This window comes from Anolis carolinensis, chromosome 2 (genome assembly GCF_035594765.1).
Source record: "Anolis carolinensis isolate JA03-04 chromosome 2, rAnoCar3.1.pri, whole genome shotgun sequence".
Lineage (NCBI taxonomy): Eukaryota > Metazoa > Chordata > Lepidosauria > Squamata > Dactyloidae > Anolis > Anolis carolinensis.
Window position 1 is genome coordinate 167,881,710 of NC_085842.1, and position 20,456 is coordinate 167,902,165.

Sequence of the window (20,456 nt, forward strand, 5' to 3'; positions counted from 1 at the left end):
CTTGGTCTCTCTTGGGAGGGAGTTCCAATAACAGGGAGCAGCCACCGAAAAGGCCTACTCCCGTGTTCCCACCAAACTTGCTATGGAAGGTTACGGAGTAGATTTCTCTGCTGGGGAACAATATCTGCATGTGCCCTTGGCTGCAAGTCTGAACATCCTGAAATCCCCTCTGGGATAAGGGCCCAGTTTATTTGGTCTGTGTAGATTACTCCTGTTCCCTCCCATACCTCCCCTAATATGAAAAAAGGTTGTTTTTCTCCAGTGCTCAGGGAATAATCCTTGTTCTACACACAATGGACGAATATCACCTCTATCCTTATTGACCTAGGGGCAGCTGGAACACAGAGATGCCAAGAACTGAAGGGACATTATGATGAGACTAGCAGACCTCACCTTCTGCTTGGGCGCAACACGTGCAAAGACTTGCACGTGGGGAATGAGCCTCAACAAGAGCTGGGAATCCGTGGCCTGCAGCTGAGAAAGGCCCTCCCCTGTGACACACAGGTTGTGGCGTTGGATCAACTCCTGCAGAGATGGCGGGATGATTGGGAGCATGACGGAGCCACTGATGGACTGCCACTGCCAGCTGGAACCTGGAAGAGAGAGGCTTAGCTAAGAGTGCATAGCAGAGTGCAAAAAAAGGCTGCTTGCTTTGAAGAGCAGCTGCCAACGGTGAGAGTCACTCTGGCCCCCACTTTCACATGATGTAGTCTTGACACAACTCTTTCCCAAAACATGAAATGTATTATTTGAATTAGAACTCCCACCATCCTAAAGCCCACGCTGCCAGAGAACAAATGCTTCAGCATGTTTTAGAACCCACTATGCTCTGCTGAGAGCTGGAATTGCTCCCTTGAAGCCTTCATACCTTTGGTGCTGGGTGGTTGCAGAATGAGCGTCTGCTCCTTTTGGGTGAAGTGCAGCTCCTGGGCCACGTGGCAGGCAGTTAGGGGGTTGTCGCCCGTTATCATCACTACCTGAGAAGGAGGAAAGATAGACTTATGGGATGTCCTTTTAACACTGAACCTTAAAGTGCAACACACAAATTGAACTCTGGGTACTGGAAATCTGTTTTAGAAGTATAGTCCATATTCCGTGAGATTGGGGGCACAGGAAAACTGTGAATAAAGAAATCGCTATTTTTTTCCCCCTGAGAGAATACCCCTCTATAGATTTGTAGGTGTTCTAGCATGGTTGTATGATCAATTTCTGCTGGAAACTGACCATAAAATAGCATTGGAGGACTAAAGAGATTCCTAGGAGTCTCTTGGCCCTCCAGCATAGAATCACACTGGAGGACTTTGAGGTTCCTAGAGAGAACATTTTTAAATCAAATCCATAAATTATGAAATCCGCAGATGTCAGAACCGCAAATGGGGAGGCATGGCTATACTCCTTCCCAATAGCATTTTTGTTGGGCTTGTTCTTAAAAGCAAGCATAAAGGACATTGTATATCAGAAAAGCTAGAATGTTTGGATGGGCTACACCACTGAATACCTCCAGCAATACAGTTTATACTCATTTTCCTCTCTGCTTCCAAAAATAATTTCCTTGTAAATACAGTACAGTCTCACTTATCCAACACTCGCTTATCCAAGCTTCTGGATTATCCAAGCCATTTTTGTAGTCAATGTTTTCAATATATTGTGATATTTTGGTGCTAAATTCGTAAATACAGTAATTAAAACATAACATTACTGCATACTGAACTACTTTTTCTGTCAAATTTGTTGTAAAACATGATGTTTTGGTGCTTAATTTGTAAAATCATAACCTAATTTGATGTTTAATAGGCTTTTCCTTAATCCCTCCTTATTATCCAACATATTCGCTTATCCAACATTCTGCCGGCCCGTTTATGTTGGATAAGTGAGACTCTACTGTATGAGTGACATGACCTTCCACGCTTCTAACAAAGATGAATGCCACCCCCACATGCAGGGAAACCGTGCCACTGATATTTTCTTGCCTGCAATCATATCACAGTAAAGAGGAAACTGTACCATGGCCATTAAAGCTAAACTTTGGCTTGCTTTACAAAGAAAGACTAGCCACTAGAAAGGAAAGTGAAGACTCCAGGAAAGTGGGAGAAGGAAATGAAGAATCTGAGAACTGGTGTACATGAGCCACACTCTCTGCTTGCTCAGAACTTCAATGTCTGCAATTTCCGCAACTTCAATTGATTTCACTCACATGATGAGAGGCATTCAAGATTTCACGGATAACTGGCTTGGAGTCCACTTTGAGGGGGCAAGAGACCACAATGAAGCCCACAAACCGCAGATCGCATTCAAGGGCCTCTCGCTTTATCTCTCGTGCCTTTGGATGGAAAAGAAGAAAGAAAGAACAAGAGAACATAGCCATTGAAAGTTAGTTATCCCATCTAAATAATTCCCTATGGAAGTTCACATCATGACCACAGTCCAAACCCTAAGCTAAAGGACAACAAAATCCAGGAGCTCTGTCAGCAAATCAGAAATGTTTGAAGACTGAACCAAAGATTTCATAAAAATCTCTTTGAGGAAACATTCAGGCCACTTACTTAAAGCATGTAGAGCAATTCTGCTCTTCAGCCTCTGATAGGCCAGATGATATATGCTTGTATTTATGTACATACTGTACAAACCACATACCGATGGGACTGGTGCCTGTGGTTTGATTTACCTGTGCCTAACAAAGCATGCAACCTCTAGGTATTTCATACGCCCTCAAGTGCAACTCTATGATATGCTTCCTCCAGAAGCCATTCATTCAATAGGGCTCACTATTATAGATTATTTTTGTTATCTGCATACTTTATATGTATGCAAAATAGCCATAACTCCTACGGTCATTGGGCTCATGGCCAAGTGCTTGGTTGGAATTTTTCAAGTTGGAGAAGGAGGAAGAAAAATGCAGTATTTTCACTCAGGGTTTCTAAGAGGAAGCACAGCTGGAAAGGCTATGGTTAATCTGACACAGCAAGGTCCTTTCCTCAGTCAGTGGAGAGGAGTGTTGCCTAAATCCATACCAGATGCACTACTTTCATTTCAAGCACATCCTGAGTCATCTTCTTGGGTGGCACTGGTCTTGACTGGACAACTGTCATAAGAAGCTTTGGTTAGTTTGAAGGATGGCCTTTTTCAGTGATCTTGCAAACCCTTGGTTGTTATCATTTGTCTCAAACCTTTCTCATTCGGCACTTGTGCCACAAACTACACAAGCTACAACTCAACTGTAGTTTCTTACATATGAACTATCTCTTCCCCACTTAAGAACTCATTTGCTGAGAGAGCCATTCCAATTTACAGAAAAAAGCAGGATATAAATAATAATAACAATCCTATCTCTCCACTTTCTGCTCTAGTACCACATTTCATCACATGTTAGTTGCCACCGTATAATAATCACCCCGTTTTATGGCTAACAAAACTGGTATTTTTGTGTACCCTTGCATAATAGTTGCAGAGCGATTTGGGGCTGAGTCCCCCTTCCTTCCTTCTTCCCACGAGGCAAGATAGTTTTAAAAAATGAAATGGAGGTCTCTGGGACTCCGTTCTTCCCTCCTTCCTCCAAAGAGCTCCATTTCAGATTTTGTAAACTGTCTTGCCTTTGGAGAACAAAGAAGGGGAGTGGGAATCTTTCCTATTCCTTTCTCCAAGGCAAAGCAGTTTAACACAAACAAACAGATACTGAGCTGTTTGAGGCTGGATCATCTCACCCCCCCCCCTCCCCGATCTCAAAGGTAAGGCAGTTTATTGTATTTCTTTTTTATTTTAAACAGAAACTGGAGAATCAAAGGCAGATTATTTTTCATCCCGTAATAGTTGTACCCCCCCCTTTGGTTAAAAAGGGATAAAAAATGTGACTATTATGCAATGAAATACAGTGATTAATTCTGCCTCCCTTTTCTTACTGCCATTGAATATCAAAGGACTTTGGTAAACTTTGCCAAATTACTTGCACTCTGACCATTACCTTGTCATCATGTTGTCACTTTGTAATCATGCCTTCTTATAATGTCTTGTGCCTTTGAGTAAATTGTAAAGCTACTGTGAGAATCATGTGCCTCCAGATATTGGGAATTCCACAGCCCTAGAAACCAACAGTAAGAAATTCTGGGAACTACAATTCAACAACTTCTGGGAGAACACATGATTCTCATCTCTGTTGTCAACCCTCTGGGACAGTACTATTAAAGAGAGCAGCTTTCTAACAAATCTATGTATTGAGTTTGCTACAGAAAAAGATCTGATCTACTTATTCTGAACTCTTAAGGTTTTTCCCTGCCAGAGAAGAGGCTTTTGTGTCATATTTGGGACAAAAAGGCAGTATGGTCTGGAGCCATACAGATAATCTGGTTCCCTGTTCAGACAAGTAGTAGACAGAAATTGCATTCGGGATCCTGCACCTGTGTGCATTTGATAGGAGAAAGAGGTTGAGCTTCCTCCTTTCTTCTGTTTAAGGCAGTGGTTCTCAACCTGTGGGTCACCAGATGTTTTGGCCTTCAACTTCCAGAAATCCTAATAGCTGGTAAACTGGCTGGGTTTTCTGAGAGTTGTAGGCCAAAATACCTGGGGACCCGCAGGTTGAGAACCACTGGTTTAAGGGAAAGGAACTTAAGACATTACACAACAATGTAAAGGAATTCTCAGCACCTGGATTGTATTTTTTTCCCCTTAGCAACAGGCTTCTGTTGGAACAAACTATCTTGTTCAGTGCAAAAGGGGGGAGTAGGAAATGGCATACCCTACCTGCTGATGACTGAGGTGCCCCAGTTCCTTGTAGCCAAGTGCCAGGACTCTGGCTCCTTCCCGGGTGATATCTGTGTGGATACCATTGTAGTTACTTGGGCACTGAGAGAACTGCACAAGAACAGAAAGAGCAAATGGGACGGTCAATACAGAATCTTGAAAGTATACTTAGAAAACAAAATGAAATCAATTGCACTGTGAAGGACAAGGAATCAGAATGGTAAATTACTGCCTGCATAATTGAGTCCTGGCAGTATAAAATAGTCAGACTGCATAATTGGACAAATGGGGAACTAAGAGCTGCATCATTAAGTAATGGAGGTTGGCTTGGCATTTAAAAAACAAAGCAACACAACACAACCAGGGGGCTGCAGGGCAATGGAAAGTGTATTCCAATCAATTTTAAAAACAATGGTTTTTTAAACAATCGTGCCCTAGGTGACAGTTTTCTAATCTTTCTCCTCTGAGTAGCTCATCACACAGTGAAAGTAATAATAATACTGGGACCAAGGCCAGACACAGTGTGATACAGGACTTCAAGGGTCCTAAATACCAAGGCAATGGTTTTGCTATGGCCAACCCTGCTCAGGACACTCATCCCCCGCAACTGCTTATGCCAGGGTGAAGATGGCAGACATGTTCACCCAGAGGAAGGAAAACCCATCCCACCCAACCCGACCCGGTCTGCTCCGCTCACCATTCCGTGGAGCATCTCTGGGGCCCCCTTCACCGTTGCAATGTAGCACAGTTCAGTGGAGCCAACCTTCTCATAGGAAGCCAGGACCGACATTCTTTTCAGGGCACTGGCAAAATGAAAGCGCTGGTGAATTTTCAGTCCCTGAGTTTTAATACTTCGGGGGAAAACTTTCTCATCTGGAAACAAAGAGATCGGGAAATCCTGAAAGGGTTCAACAGCACCACAAGCAGCAATCTTCCCCTCTAGGCCCCCTTGGGGGTGGCACAGAGGCTGGGAACCATTTGTTTTCTTGATTCCTCAGCCAGGGGACATTTCGGGGCAGGGCATGAGTAATCTCTGTCTAGGTGTTTTACAATTATAAATAGCTTGGCTGCCTCTTCATACATACAACATATCCCTAATTAGCCCCAACAGTGTTGAAGAAAATGAGGCAAAACTAAAAGTCTTCAAATAATAACATGTCTTTGTTCACACACTGTTAGAAATGCAGGAACACTCAGGATCAGAAAGTTAAGGGAAAAAGAGGGAGTTTCTGGTAGGGGAATTAATGTGGTTTGCAGGGGGAAAAATTACTAGCTCTCACTCCGACATGTTTAGTAAACAAGTAAGAAGAGTCATTAGAACAGCCGCACTGAAGCTAGTGGTTAGAGAAAGAAAGGATGACCAATACAAATAGTTTGATGGGGAGATGAGACACTAACAGGAACTCAAGGACAGGTGCAGAGATTAGTTTGTGGTGCCATGCAGGGCACCACAAAGTGCCTGCTTCAAGACATTCAAAAACATCTACAAAGCTTGAGCCTGCAATCTCAAGCTTACATCCCAGGCTTTAGAAAACATGCATACAAACTACCACAATTATTCAAGTCTAATGCACACCCTTTTAAAGATAAATTACAAAGCCAAAATTGAGGTGTGCATTGGATTTGATGGCACATTACAATTATGCACATAAATCCTCTTGTTCCCCTCCATCAAGATGAAACTGTGCCCTCTGTCAGGCCAAGACAAGTTCGCCAGCTTTGGCCAGACAAAGGGTGCAGTTTGTGAGGGATTGTAAAAGAGACTCCATATTAGAGATGAGTTAACTGGAAAGGAGTTGTTGGCAATAACTGATTGGCTAAGCCAGCCAGAATTCCGATTGGTTGCTGCCTCTGGCTTGGCAGCAGGCAAACTGTTCTGTCACTTTTATTCTGGAGAGAAAGAAAGGAGCTGACTAGATTTTTAGTCAGGAATGAAATGGCTGTCGTGCTCTCCTAAGTTTGATTATTTAAAGAAGAAATGAGGCATATTTAAAAATACTTAAATACGGTTGCCCTGTGTGTGTGTTTGAACTCTTGAACCTGAATAAAGATGCTGTTATTGTTACATTTAAGCCTAAGTGACAACCTTATTACACAGCAGAGTTTATCTTGATTTAAAGATGGTGATAAAGCTTATATTTACCTATTTATTTTATTTCCACAAATCCCAACAGTTTCCCAACTAAGCTTTCTTCATAAGGCCTTCAAAACTGAGAGGGAGGTTTTTAAGGCCTCATGAAAAAGTCCCGTTTGGAAGCCCTGCTCTGACTGAGAAGTGCAGCTCCCACTTGGCTGTTGGCTGTCACAAGGCAGACAGCAGAATGGCTGACAGGCAAGGGAAAGCTGCGCTCCTGTCAAGAGGCTGGTGAACGCGCAAGCCTTGTCCTGACGGAGGGTCAGAGGCTTGCCAATTGGCTTTGTGAAGGTTTTGAAGGCCTTGTGAAGAAAGCCAATTAGGAACCATGGAGGATGGGTAAGGGAGACGAGGCACACCTTACTCTTACCTGCACCATTGGGTCTATCATCAGGGAGGCAGCCAGCCAAACGACTGATGGGTAAGGGAAAGTCATGTCCCTTCACCAGAATTGCACGGTTCCCAACTTGGATGCATGACATCCAATAATAAATCCTTTTTTGTAATATGCACCTTCAAATTGAAGTGCGCATTACATTCTCTGGCACATTCAACACAAGTAAATACAATAAAAATCTTGCTGCTCAGTGATTGTGCTTCTGCTCCAGATACTTTATGGAATTGTCCAAATCACCCAACTAGCTTTCTTCTCATCTATCCACTGGCAGGCATGACTCACAGGAGAACATACCATCTCAGAGTGAAACACTGAAAGCATTTTAAATGGTTCGCCTTCTGCATTCATCACATCACTGACAAGGGCACATGACTCTATTCCCCAGAATAGGCATGAGAAACTAGGGTTTTTTCTCAGCTAGCTGCTCCCCACAAAAACTTAATTTTACAACTCTGCTTCCAATAAGCATATGGGTTTTTAGGTGAAAGGCTGGAAGAAGCCATTTTGCTCTTGGATACTAAGCAAGCCTACCTTTGGTCACAGTCCATTCCACAGCAGTTAGCATGGCCTTTTCTAGGGGGTCACCCACCAAGGACCCATCATCCAGCTGCATCAAGGAGTGGCAGGTGGCAATGACCCGATGCGTCTCAATAGGAATGTCTGACACAGGGGTCACATCTTTCCCATCTCTGCAACAAGAGAAAAATCCATGTTCAGTTTTCAAAAGGTGCTGCATTCAGCTATCTTATTTCCAGTTTTCTAAACCAGAGCTCCTTGGGCGATCTGATGTGGAAGATTGGCTATTAGGTCTTCACAATGTGAAAAAGACCAACACCATATTTGTGGCCACCAGGAACAACAGTTTCTTTCTTTCCTGGAAATTCAGCAGAGACTGGCGGTCAATGGATCACAGGAATGACACCAGTACATGAATCATGACTTTTCAGTAGCACTGCTCTGAATGATTTATGATATGAGATACAACCAGAGAAGAATTTTGTTAAGGCAATTGTGTGTTTTGTGAAATCAAAGTTTCCAGTGAATGGAAAAACTGCCTGATTAATCAATCTCACCAGGCAACTAATTCCAAATCAGGGTCCATTTCATGGGGCTGGTTTAGATTTGTTTCTAAAATTCATGTAGCTATTAGTCTACATTTCAAAAAGACATAGAATGTGGCAAAACAGTTGCTCAAGTATTCTTTCAAATGCTCCAAATTTCACTTTATCCTATTCTTCTAATACTAAAGTAGCACTGGCCTAGGAATGAAACATTCAGAGAAACAACCAAAGCCAAGTGATATTATTGTACAAGGCAAATATGTCTGAACCGGCATTTTCTAAAGGGCACCAAGTTAGTTGGGTCTCTGTGAAACTTTTGTACAGAAATTCTAGCTCATTGAATTGTTTTCACCTTGACATAAGATGCAAGCATACTTCCTGGAATGTAAGCAACACAAAGATATGTTCTTAGAAACATAGACAATAATATACTTCTGTTTGCTATTCTGACATAAAATATGATATTAGTCATGGAGTCCAACCTCCTGAGAACCTTTAAAAAATTCAAACACACAAATTTCTAAAGCTAGAAAAGTATGTATAATTTTGAGCATTTGGAGAAGGAAGGTTCACTGCCCTTCTCCTGACTACTGAAACAAAACATTGTGTAAAGCAAGTGAAATCCTGTGTATCTACAAAATGTATAGAGGCAGTTGCATTATAGAATTTCACAACTCTTATGCATTCAAAATTCTGATTAAAAAATACAGAGGAACAGGCTACTATATTACTGCCTTTAGATATAAAAGAAAGAGATGGAAAAATGTACATGGGCGTACTTCAGAAGATTAAAGATGAAGTTTCCCTTCCCTGAACTGTTTATTCTCTTACCCGAGACTTACCTGAGTCCAGCTACACCCCTTACTACCAGGTTGTCACTGGTGAGTGTGCCAGTTTTGTCAAAGCAGCAAATCTGGACCTTGCCTGCAAATGGGATACGAAATGGTTCTGTGCAATAAACATCTGCAAGAAAAGAAAGAGAATCCTTCAATGCTAGCAATCTACATTTTACTGGCTATTATTACCATCACCTTATACCACGTTTTCCTGCATGGCAGAATGGGGTAGGACTGGATGTCCCCTGGGGTTTCTGCTATTACTATTATTGACACAAAGACACAGTATGACACAGCAAACAAAATCTATATGCTGGATTTCGTATCACAAAATCACAAGTCGAATACTTCCCAAGCGTTTAGGACTGTGTGATGGATTTTTGGATGATGCGTGCAGATCCCAGTAAGGTGGCATTTTGCAGCTGACATATCATAATTTTGTCAATGTTTATTGTTTCCAAATGCCGGTTGAGATCTTTTGGCATGGCACCCAGTGCACCAATTACCACTGGGACCACCTGTACTGGTTTATGCCAGAGCCTTTGCAGTTGGATCTTGAGGTCTTGATAACGGTTTAATTTTTCTTGTTGTTTTTCATCAATTCGACTGTCACCTGGTATGGCGACATCAATAATCCAAACCTTTTTCTTTTCCACAACTGTGAGGTCTGGTGTATTGTATTCCAGAACTTTGTCAGTCTGGATTCCAAAGTCCCTCAGTATTTCTGTGTGTTCATTTTCCAATACCTTTGCAGGCTTGTGATCCCACCAGTTCTTTACTGCTGGCAGATGGTACTTGTGACATAAATTCCAATGAATCATTTGTGCAATTATTATTATTATTATTATTATTATTATTATTATTATTATTACAAAGGCCGGGTGGCCATCTGTTGGGGATGCTTTGATTGTGCTTTTCTTGCATGGCAGAAGGAGGCTACTAGATGGCCCCTGTATTTCCATTGAAATACTGCTGTTTATGTTGGTTAAAATTGTTCTTCATTTTAAACATTGTATTGTTCTTTCTTTCCACACTACAAACAAGATATGGGCAGTGTGCATAGAAATTTGTTCATGTTTTTTTCAATTAGTTCACACAAATATTCTCCATCTGCCACTGGCCTGGCCCATCTGTCAAATTTTAAAATGCAATGCAGTCCCTGTGTCTTGGGGCTCCACGAGAAACTTTTCCTTCAAAAAGGACTCCATGGCTTGAAAAAATTGAGAACACCTGTTTTAGGCCATATCCTTATTGATGTGCAACCCTCAAGTTGGCAAAGTGAACAAATGGTCTTCAACCCTGTGGACGGTGCTGACTCCACCTAAAGGAAAGCATGATCTTCCCAAGTGGTCTGGGGTTCATAAAAATTGTAAGGAGATCAGCACAAGATCTGAACTGCCCATTCTGGGGGAGGGGGGGGGGGGAGAGAGAAAAGCCAGATGACTAGTGGAAAATTGCTACGCTTACTTAGAGCTATTATATAACCAATACTGTGTGTTGTGGTTTATTAAGGCTTCAGAATGCAAATGTTGCATGTCAAAATATTCTGCACCAAAAGGAAGAAATGCTACAGAAATGCCCAGGAGAGGGAGGTTGCAAAGCAAAAGAAGGGCAATTCTTAGAACTCAAAGATGTCACCAATTCTTTACAATAATGAAGCATGCAATCTGACCCCTTAAGGTGGTGGGCCAGCCACTTACATAATTTGGCAAGAGCGATGAGTGAGGTGTTGACAGCCAAAGACAGCTCAATGGGAAGTTCAGGTGGGACAACCGAGGTGAGGATTAAAGTGCATTCCAAAAAGAGCTTGTAGCGGTTCCTAGTGGGGTCTTTGGTGCCTTGGAAAAAGAAGCAGAAACACGTTAGTTAGAGGAGGAGGAGGAGGAGGAGGAGGAGGAGGAGGAGGAGAAGGAGAAAGCAGGGGAGGAGGAATCAGAGCCACAAGACACAAACAGTATTCTGGAGTACACTAATTTGCCACTGCGGAACCCTGAACTTTAAAGCACATCTGTCATTACTAGACGCTCACTCATAAAAAAGGCTATCTACTGAATTTCTGTGGAATTTTCTGTCCGACACTTGAGATCTCCCAATGCAGTGTAAACAAGTATTACTTCTCCTTCTCTGCTCGTGCTGGAAACGAATACAACATAAGACCCATCTAGGATAGGTAGATTAAGCAGAAATCATTTTCTCTTGGAGCAAGCACACCCAGAACAGGGATTTGTGCAGATGCACAATGAATGGGCTGTTTTAAAGGCAAACAGCCACCCTTCTGTGTTTGAAAGCAAACTTTTTCAAGGTCTAAAGGTGAAGAATTCCCCCAACAGTAATTCAATGTGGTCCACCCACAATTTTCAACGCTTGAAGGGGAAGGGAGTTCGGCAGCCATTTTTAATATGGACTTACTGTAAAAACCTGCCTGCTATTAAAAATGGCCAACACAGCCTCTCTGTAGAGAAGCTTATGCAGTAAGTAAAAAATGGCTGCCATTCCGCTCCATTTTAAGCGCCCTAAATGGTAGCAATATTTTTCTTCTTTGTTTTTATTTACTTTCCTTGCTGTTGATTAACAGAAACGTACCAGAGAAATCTGCAATCCAATCCATCATAGCCCATGAAATAATTTACCTTCTTTTAGGACAGCCATCTGAGCTGCGTGTCTCTTCTGAGGAATACACAACCCGTATTCCTATGTATACTACTGATAGTTCTGGAAGAATATCACCTCAACTCAAAAACATTATTACCTTCAATCCACACATAGGCTGCAGCAGCAATGGCAAAGACAAGCAAAAAAAGAATGAAGATGAAAGTTTCCAAGTTGTTGGCTGTCACTCGCTTCACACCGAACAGGATTGTACGCAGAAGTTTCCCCTAAAAGGGAAGGAAGGAAGAGCTCTTACTGGGAATCAACAATGACCTATCTCTGAAAGGCTTTTGAGAGAATGGGGGACATAAGTACATATTACCAGCTTTGAGTCAAATTCAATACTTGTGATGTGTAGCTTTTCCCTCTACTGAAACCAGCTTGCTGTGGAATCACACAGGGGTCTATTTTTTCCATAATTCTGTGCAGATTAAGTCCCTCCAGAACTTTATAAATATGGCAAACAAGGAGATTGATCTATAGCTTTTTGGATAATTGCGGTCTTTGCCTGGTTTCAAAATGGCTATGAGTCTTGCTTTCCTCCAGATTTTAGGGATTTGTCAGGATGTATTGCAGTTGTTCATCAGCTTCAGCAGCCAGCACCTTGCTCTTGGGCCAAAGTTCTTAATTTATTACATCCACAGATGGTCCAGGCAAGCTGCTTTGCCATTTTTATACTTATTGAGAGCCATTTCCAATTCAGTAGATGGAGTAAAAGGTTCATAAAGATTGTTGTTCGCATTATCTGGCTGTCTGACTACTGGTTTCATTCCTAGTTTGGTGACAAGGTTGGGTTTCCCATTAATCAGTAGTTGATGCACTATCTGATCCGCCTTTATGTTGGAATGGGTATTAATTTGTGAAGGATCATTGCTCAACCATATTTAACAGCCTTCGTGCCTTCTGACTACTCTTGCCCATATCAACTTCTGTCATCAACTTTATCCACTGTTTTTTCTTGACTTCATAGATGGAGGACAGAATGCTCTGTCCTGCCTGAAGAGTTTGCTAACTAATGATCAGCCACTGCCAGAAGGGATAGAGTGTTTAATCTATACTGATGACGGTGCCATCATCATTCAAGCAGGGAGCTTTGAAATGGCTGAACAGAAGTTCTATGAAGCTTTAGGTGCTCTTACTGCCTATTACAGGGAAAACCAGCTGATTCCTAATCCATCTAAAATGCAGACGTATGTTTTTCATCTTAAGAAAAAACAAACATCTCAAGCTCTGAGGATTATCTGGGAAGGAACCCCACTGGAGCACTACAGCACACCAAAATACTTGGGAATTACCCTGGACCATGCTCTGACTTACAAGAAGCACTGCTTGATTATTAAGCAAAAAGTGGGTGCTAGGAATAATATCATACGAAAGCTGACTAGCACAACCTGGGGTTCACAATCAGAGACTATGAAAACATCTGCCCTTGCGATTTGCTACTCTGCTACTGAATACGAATGCCCAGTGTGGAATACATCTCACCATGTGAAAACAGTGGATGTGGTTCTTAATGAGACATGCTGTATTATCACAAGATGTCTACACCCTACACTGCTGGGGAAATTATACTGTTCAGTCAATATTGCACCACCTGACATCCGTTGGGAAGTAGCAACCAGTAATAAAAGGACGAAGGCATTAACATCTCCACCCCATCCTTTGCTCGGATATCAGCCAGCATGCCAACGAATATTAAAAAATAGCTTTCTAAAATCTACAGAGATACTAGCAGGAACATCTCAGCAAGCAAGAGTCCAAAAGTGGCAGGTTAAAACCCGGAACCTCAATCAGCAGCTGATGCTAGATGAGAAACTCACCCCTGGGCATACAGAAGACTGGGATACTTGGAAGGTGCTGAACAGACTGCGCTCTGGCACCACAAGATGCAGAGCCAATCTTAAGAAATGGGGTTACAAAGTAGAGTCCAAGGACATGCGAGTGTGGAGAAGAGCAAACCACAGACCACTTACGATGCAGTCTGAGCCCTGCCACATGCACAATGGAGGACCTTCTTACACTGACATAAGTGGCACTCGACATGACCAGCTTCTGGTCAAAGGAAATTTAGTATAATGCAACGTTTTTTAAACTTTGTAGTTTTTTTAATACATTGTAACTATATTCTCAATTCGCTTCTGACATGATAAAATAAAAAACCAGCTTTGAGCCTTAGGAAAAACGAGAGTAATGGAAACAATGAAGCCACATATTGGCCAATGAAGCTACTCTGTAAATGGACGTTTTAAAGCTATACTTTTTGTTAAAGTATTGTTTGTAAAGGTGAAGAAATATTCAATGTTCTATCTAGCTCTTCTAAGAGGTGAAGTACTTTGAGAAACATTTACAAAAACAGTTATGTAAGATGAGCAGCCTCAATGTACTATAATATCCCGGTTTGATTAAGAGAGTTAAAAGATATACTGCATGAGGGAACTCTTTGCTATTGTTGAATTGCAAATCCCATCACTCCTGGTAAGCAAAATCAATGGCAGGGACTGCTAAAGGCCAACAAGAGCTGGAGGGATGCACTTTCTGACTCGGATGTGGCAAATACAATGGATAGAGCCCCAGAAAACTGGATCTAGGTTTCTGATATTGACAACTGAATTAAACAGGCAAAGTCCTACCTCTTGGATCTTGACATATGGGAATTCTTCACTGGTTACATACCTGAGATGTGTTGAAGCCTGTCCTTAGAACATAGGCTACGCATCCATTATCGACAGCTGTAAAAGGTAGGAAAGAAAAGCTGTGACACATTGTATTGTTGTGGAGAAAGAATCAGCTCAACTTGGCAAAGATGTGCAAGTTGGGGAAATAGCTCAACAAAAAGAACTCTGCTATATTGAGCACTATATGGAACCAACACAGACCATCAAAGTAGGAAGCTGTAATATTTGGCAAATAGATTTGGACAAGCTTGTTTCATTTACCAGTGTATTTCCTGAGCTCAAAAACCTCTTTCAGATGAGGTGTCTGTCAATTTACCCAAATAGATCCCTCTTGGCGATGGGACACTTCAACTTTTACATTTGCCATTTTATCAATAATAGTATGTGTATCTCTTGACTCATCAGATACCTAGCTTAAGGCTATTGCAAAAGTGATCCTTTCAGTTCTGCAATAAGAAAGGTCTGCCAATTTCTTAGATCAAAGTTTGTCTGTTTATTAACCACTGTTGTTTATCAATCATTGTGACAAAGACAGCTAAACATAACCTTTGACTGAAGCTAGAAATCTAAATCTAAGACAAAAAATTAGGAAACAATCAATAACATCAGAAAAAATAACTGCATCCAGTCAATCAAAACAGTGGGATGAATTACAGTGTTCCCTCACTTATAGCTGGGGTTAGGTTCCAGGACCACCCGCAATAAGTGAAAATCCACAAAGTAGGGACACTATATTTATTTTAATATTTATATATTATTTTAGTAGTTATACACTATTTGAAGTCTTTATCAACCAATTGTGTGTTGATAAATTGCCTCCTTCTCCTCCCGTTGCTGCTTGTGCTCCTTTTCTCTCCCTTTGGCTTCTCCTTTCTCCCTTCCTTAGGTTGTAAATTGTAAGTTTTTATGATTTATAATAGTCTTTTAGAGTTTATTGAAAAACCGCGAAACAGCGAATCTGCAGAAAGTGAACTGCGAAGTAGCGAGGGAACACTGTATTACTTAAAGTATCTTCAGAAGGGGGACCCATCACTTTCTGTGGTTCCCTACAACATATTTACCCCTAGCTAAACTGGTACATACGTTTCAGGCCAGTGCTGGCCTTTTGTGGTGGGATGTGCTGCACAACTTTGGTTCCCCCAAAAATGACATGCAACCTGGAATCTGCCTGCATGTCCAGAATACGATCTGGGTCCAGCTCTTCCACTGGTTCCTACAAGAGAAAGTGGCAACTGAGCATGGATAATAAATGATTAAAGAAAGTTTTGATTGTTCTGCCAGCAGCTCACCAGCAACCAGATGGAATGAAAAACTCTCTACATGGGAAATACATGTATGATGCTATCTTGCACAAGGGGGGGGGGTCTAAAATTCTAAGACCAAGCACCTGCTATTTCCTATTGTGAAGAGGGGACGTTATCAATAGCAATGATAGAGAACCTTCAGTTATTCTGGATTATGCTCACAGCATTTTATCATTGGTTATGCTGGCTTTTTATAAAGTGTATCCATATGCAACTGGTCAGTTGTTCTGTCTTCACTGCCATTGCCTCTACTACAGCCTCCCCTCTGCATACATAATCCCACATCTCTTATTCCCTTCATCCCATTTGTCTTTCTTGTTCAGTATACGCAACACCAATCATTCTGCTGGCACCAAGAGGTGACAAACGAAGAGAGTAGCAATCACCAAACCTTCATCTGAGGCACTGACTCTCCAGTCAACATGGCTTCGTCTACGATGCATCTTCCTCGCAGCAGCAGCACGTCGCACGGTACAAGGTTCTCATGAGGGGAGCGGCCTAGAATCGAGAGCTGTATGGTCAGAAATGATTGGCAGGATGGTATAATCTTTATGAAGCAATAAGATGGGCAACTGTGGGCAATTTTTGGAGCTACACTTCCTCTATACTCAGGGATTCCCAAACTAAGACCTTGCAGGCTGGGTGTGCCCCTCCAAAGTCATTTATTCAGCCCCACCTTAAACTGTAGACTAAGAGCTGCCCTAAGTCAGAAATGACTTGAAGGTATACAATAGCAACAATCCTAATTGACTATTGTTCTTTTTTTTTTGCATTACAAATAAGATATATGCAGTGTGCGTAGGAATTTGTTCCATTTTTTTCAAACTATAGCCCCTCCCCATGAACCAACCCTCTGCTGAGAAAGTTTGAGGACTCCTGCTTGATCTCTTGTGCCATATTAGCAGCAACCTCAAAGTTTATTTGCCACCAGTTCAGTCTGACATTGGGCCAGATAGGACACAGATAGCGAATGAAATTAGACAAAGGTCAAGATTTTGAGGAGGCATGGCGGCAAGTTCATCAGAATCTTGCTGCTAAATCATTCACGGGACTAGATTCTGGATCAGGATTTCATATGTAGCTACTTTTAAGGTACATGGACACAGTTTTAAATTCTTTAAGCCTTTTAGATGTTGTTTTTAATGTTGTTAGCCACTTTGGGTCTCTTTTTTGAGAGATAAAGCAGGATAAATATAAAAATAATCATTTTAAAACACTTTGTTTTTGATCTTGTTTAAACTATTTTATTGTTTCAATCTAGAATAGTTTTAAATTTCTTGTTGCTTTATCTATATGCTGCTCTTAAATCCCATAACAAATAAGATATAAATATTTCAATATATAGAGAGGGTCTTTTTTGTTTTCCCATCTCAGTTGTCTCTAATGCAGCCAAGACAAAGCAGGCATAAATGCATTCCAACTCTAGCTGGCAAAGTACTAAAAGATTTGTAGAACCAGGCTCTCCACCTGATTATACAGAATCATGTTAGATGGTGTGTGACCATTCTACATTTTGCAGGCATTTGTTGTTTTCTTATGTCATCTGGGAGCAATAGCAAGGTCAACAGCTTCCCTGTAAGCCAGCAAGGAAGGAGGTTACATAAAGAGTGACCAGAAATAAAATAAACTACTGAATTGCAGTCAGGGTCCAATAGATTTGGCTCCTGATGGAAGTTACAATTAGTAGTAGAGTCTCACTTATCCAACATTCGCTTATCCAACGTTCTGGATTATCCAACACATTTTTGTAGTCAATGTTTTCAATACATCGTGATATTTTGGTGCTAAATTTGTAAATACAGTAATTACTACATAGCATTACTGTGTATTGAACTACCTTTTCTGTCAAATTTGTTGTATAACATGATGTTTGTGTGCTTAATTTGTAAAATCATAACCTAATTTGATGTTTAATAGGCTTTTCCTCAATCCCCCCTTATTATCCAACATATTTGCTTATCCAACATTCTGCCGGCCCGTTTATGTTGGATAAGTGAGACTCTACTGTACTAGGAAATTGAGAATTGCCCTTCCTTGCTACAGCTGCTTCCCTCCACACTCAACCCTATATCTGCTCCAGACGGTTGAGAAACTCTGTGAAGCAGGTTTTGAGAACAGAAGGGATGGCTGTAGGGGAGAAGGAAAAAAATCTCGATTTAGGTCATCAAAAGCCTTCTTCCTGCCTTGACCCTTAGATAGTGCCTCATAGCTTCAAGTGAAGTTGATCCCCAACACAAGTAAGGTCAGTTAGATAAACATTAGACATTCATATCTATGAAAAAGAAGGAAGCTCTATTACCGACTGATACAATGTCCCCTGGAATGATCTCATCACTGGAAATTGGCCGCCATTTCCTGTTTCTGTAAACCTGTGAGGTGAAGAGGATCAGAAGGAAGGCATTTAGGATATGGCAGTGTGAAAGCCCAGATAAACAGCCCCGAGTCTAGTGTCCCACAACCTTATAACAACTCTATTGAAAGATACTTTCATGAATATGATATAGCCAATGATCTATTACACTACGTAACACAATTTTTGTTCCTGAGTTATAAATGTAATTTCCTAATTTGCTGTATCATAAAAACATGGAAAAAGTTTATAAAACTGCAAAAAAACCCTTTCTTTTGTGGGACCCTGCAGCAGATTTTGGTATAGTTTTTCAATGAATCTCTCATGGAGTCTCAACCAATTCAACATATTTTGTGGCAGCTACAAAATGGAGTTTCTGGAATATTACAACTACTTTCAAAGTAAGTATTGCACAATTAAACAGCAAATAACACTTCCAAACAGGGAACAGATTTTTTTTCAATTTTGTTACATAGTGTTATGGATTTACACAAAATCAAACCAATTCTTACAACTTGGTTCTGAAAAGTAAAAGACATTTCAGAAAATAAATTGATTCCTTTCATCTCTTTTACTATAGAACTCATTAGCTATGGAAGTGTTTGAAAATTCAGTATCTCTACTTGTGAATGAATCTCTATTTTTGAGTAGCAGATTCCGCATTCCCTGGGTTAGCAAGGGTGATGTCTATTCTCACAAGACTAAACAATTTTGAAACACCAAGGTATCTTGGATGGGCCACATATCAGAAACTGGGAGCAATCCTTGTTAGTTCAGCAGCTGTGGATTATAGTAACCTCTTTAAGGAGGCTATGACGTAAAGTAATGTATACATTCATGCATAGATTTAGAAATTTAAGTCTAAAATTAACCCTGAAAACCTGGATTAACTTATCCATGGGTCAACATAAGTACTATACTTTAACTCATGTCAAAAAAAATGGAACCATCCCTTTCTCCAAGGAGGGTGGTGAAAGGCAAGAGCTTAGTTGTGCTCTGGAAGAACCTAAAAGTTCCAGTGACTCTCTCTACTTTTTTTGCAGCACTGCCACTTCTGACCTTTTTGAGTGCTTGTGTGAAGAAATGGCAGCAGTGGTCAAGGGCCACTTCTAGAGGTATTGATGCTTTCCGTTTTCTGGAGAATGACCCTCAACTTACCTATGGGTCATATCAAAATCTATTATTTTAGCTCCCAATATAAATATATATGGCAATCTTGCTACTCAGCCTCTAGTTAAGGGACTGAAGCAATCCTTGGAACCTTATTTGTACTTCCAGTTTCACTCACTTCTCTCAGTGCTCCACAACTATCTTTACTCTTTATTTTTTCAATAATGATCAATGTCCACTGATTGTGTTTCACCCTGAGCATTCAACGTTCCTGCAACTCTGACACCAAACTCTGAATGTGTTACCTCTTATCTCCCTTATTTTTTGGCTTACCTGAATCATGTAGGGTTTGTTGCCCATTTTTCGGATCTCTGACATGTTCCTCATTTGTTGCTGGACAAGAGATGCTTCAAAAGCCACAAGCATGGAAAGGGTGAAGACACTATAATACCAGTATTCATCCAGGCACCACAATCCAACACAGAATACCTGTAGAAAGTAGAAACAAGTCTCTTTAGTGTTGACAAAATAAGGACATTTTTCAGGGAAATAAAAGATTTTTGGACATTTTGGGGCCTGAAACAAATACTTGGGCCGCGCTGTGTCTAAAAGGAGGAGTTAAAAAGCTCAGCTATAAGAACAGGTAGACGACCCCTTATCCTAAACGTTTGGAGCCAGAAGTGTTTCAGATTTTGGAATACTTGCTCATGCATAGTGAAATATCTTGGAGATGAAATCCAAATTTAAACATGAAATTAATCTATGTTTCATAGACATCTTATACACAAAAGCCAGAAGGGAGTTTTATACACAATACCTTTAATAATATTGTGCATAAAACAACATTTGTGTACACTGAACCATCAGAATACAAATATATCACTATCTCAGCAACTCATGAATATAATTTTAGATTTTGGAGCACTTCCAGATAGGGGATACTCAAATCTGTACTACTTTAGCCACAAATGTACTACCTAGCCTTGGGCAAGGCACTCTTTTTCAACCACAGTCATTCCTCTCTCATATGGAGATATAAAATGTTGACCCACCTTTAAAAAACTGTTTAAAGGTTTACTAAAATAGTGGGTCCATAATCCTAGTTCCATGTTCTGAGATGGGCCTCCTATTTGGCTTTTCTTGAGCATAGGAAATTGCTCTTCAAATAAAGTGGAATTTAAAAAGTAGACTGAGATAGAGTATGAA

General features: G+C 40.9%; 1 protein-coding gene across 1 annotated transcript in view; it reads right to left on the reverse strand.

The window, feature by feature from the left end:
* The window catches only part of atp13a1 (ATPase 13A1), a 45,144-nt gene that overhangs the window by 11,751 nt on the left and 12,937 nt on the right, over nt 1–20,456 (reverse strand). Inside the window, exons 5-18 of the mRNA XM_003223248.4 lie at nt 19,584–19,739; nt 18,090–18,159; nt 16,182–16,288; nt 15,570–15,699; nt 14,485–14,540; nt 11,912–12,038; nt 10,863–11,000; nt 9,169–9,289; nt 7,797–7,954; nt 5,432–5,607; nt 4,735–4,845; nt 2,195–2,320; nt 869–977; nt 394–593 (exon numbers count right to left, since the gene is read on the reverse strand). Of these exons, the coding sequence (XP_003223296.1) occupies nt 394–593; nt 869–977; nt 2,195–2,320; nt 4,735–4,845; nt 5,432–5,607; nt 7,797–7,954; nt 9,169–9,289; nt 10,863–11,000; nt 11,912–12,038; nt 14,485–14,540; nt 15,570–15,699; nt 16,182–16,288; nt 18,090–18,159; nt 19,584–19,739 (1,785 nt within the window). The remainder of the gene's footprint in view (nt 1–393; nt 594–868; nt 978–2,194; nt 2,321–4,734; nt 4,846–5,431; nt 5,608–7,796; nt 7,955–9,168; nt 9,290–10,862; nt 11,001–11,911; nt 12,039–14,484; nt 14,541–15,569; nt 15,700–16,181; nt 16,289–18,089; nt 18,160–19,583; nt 19,740–20,456) is intronic.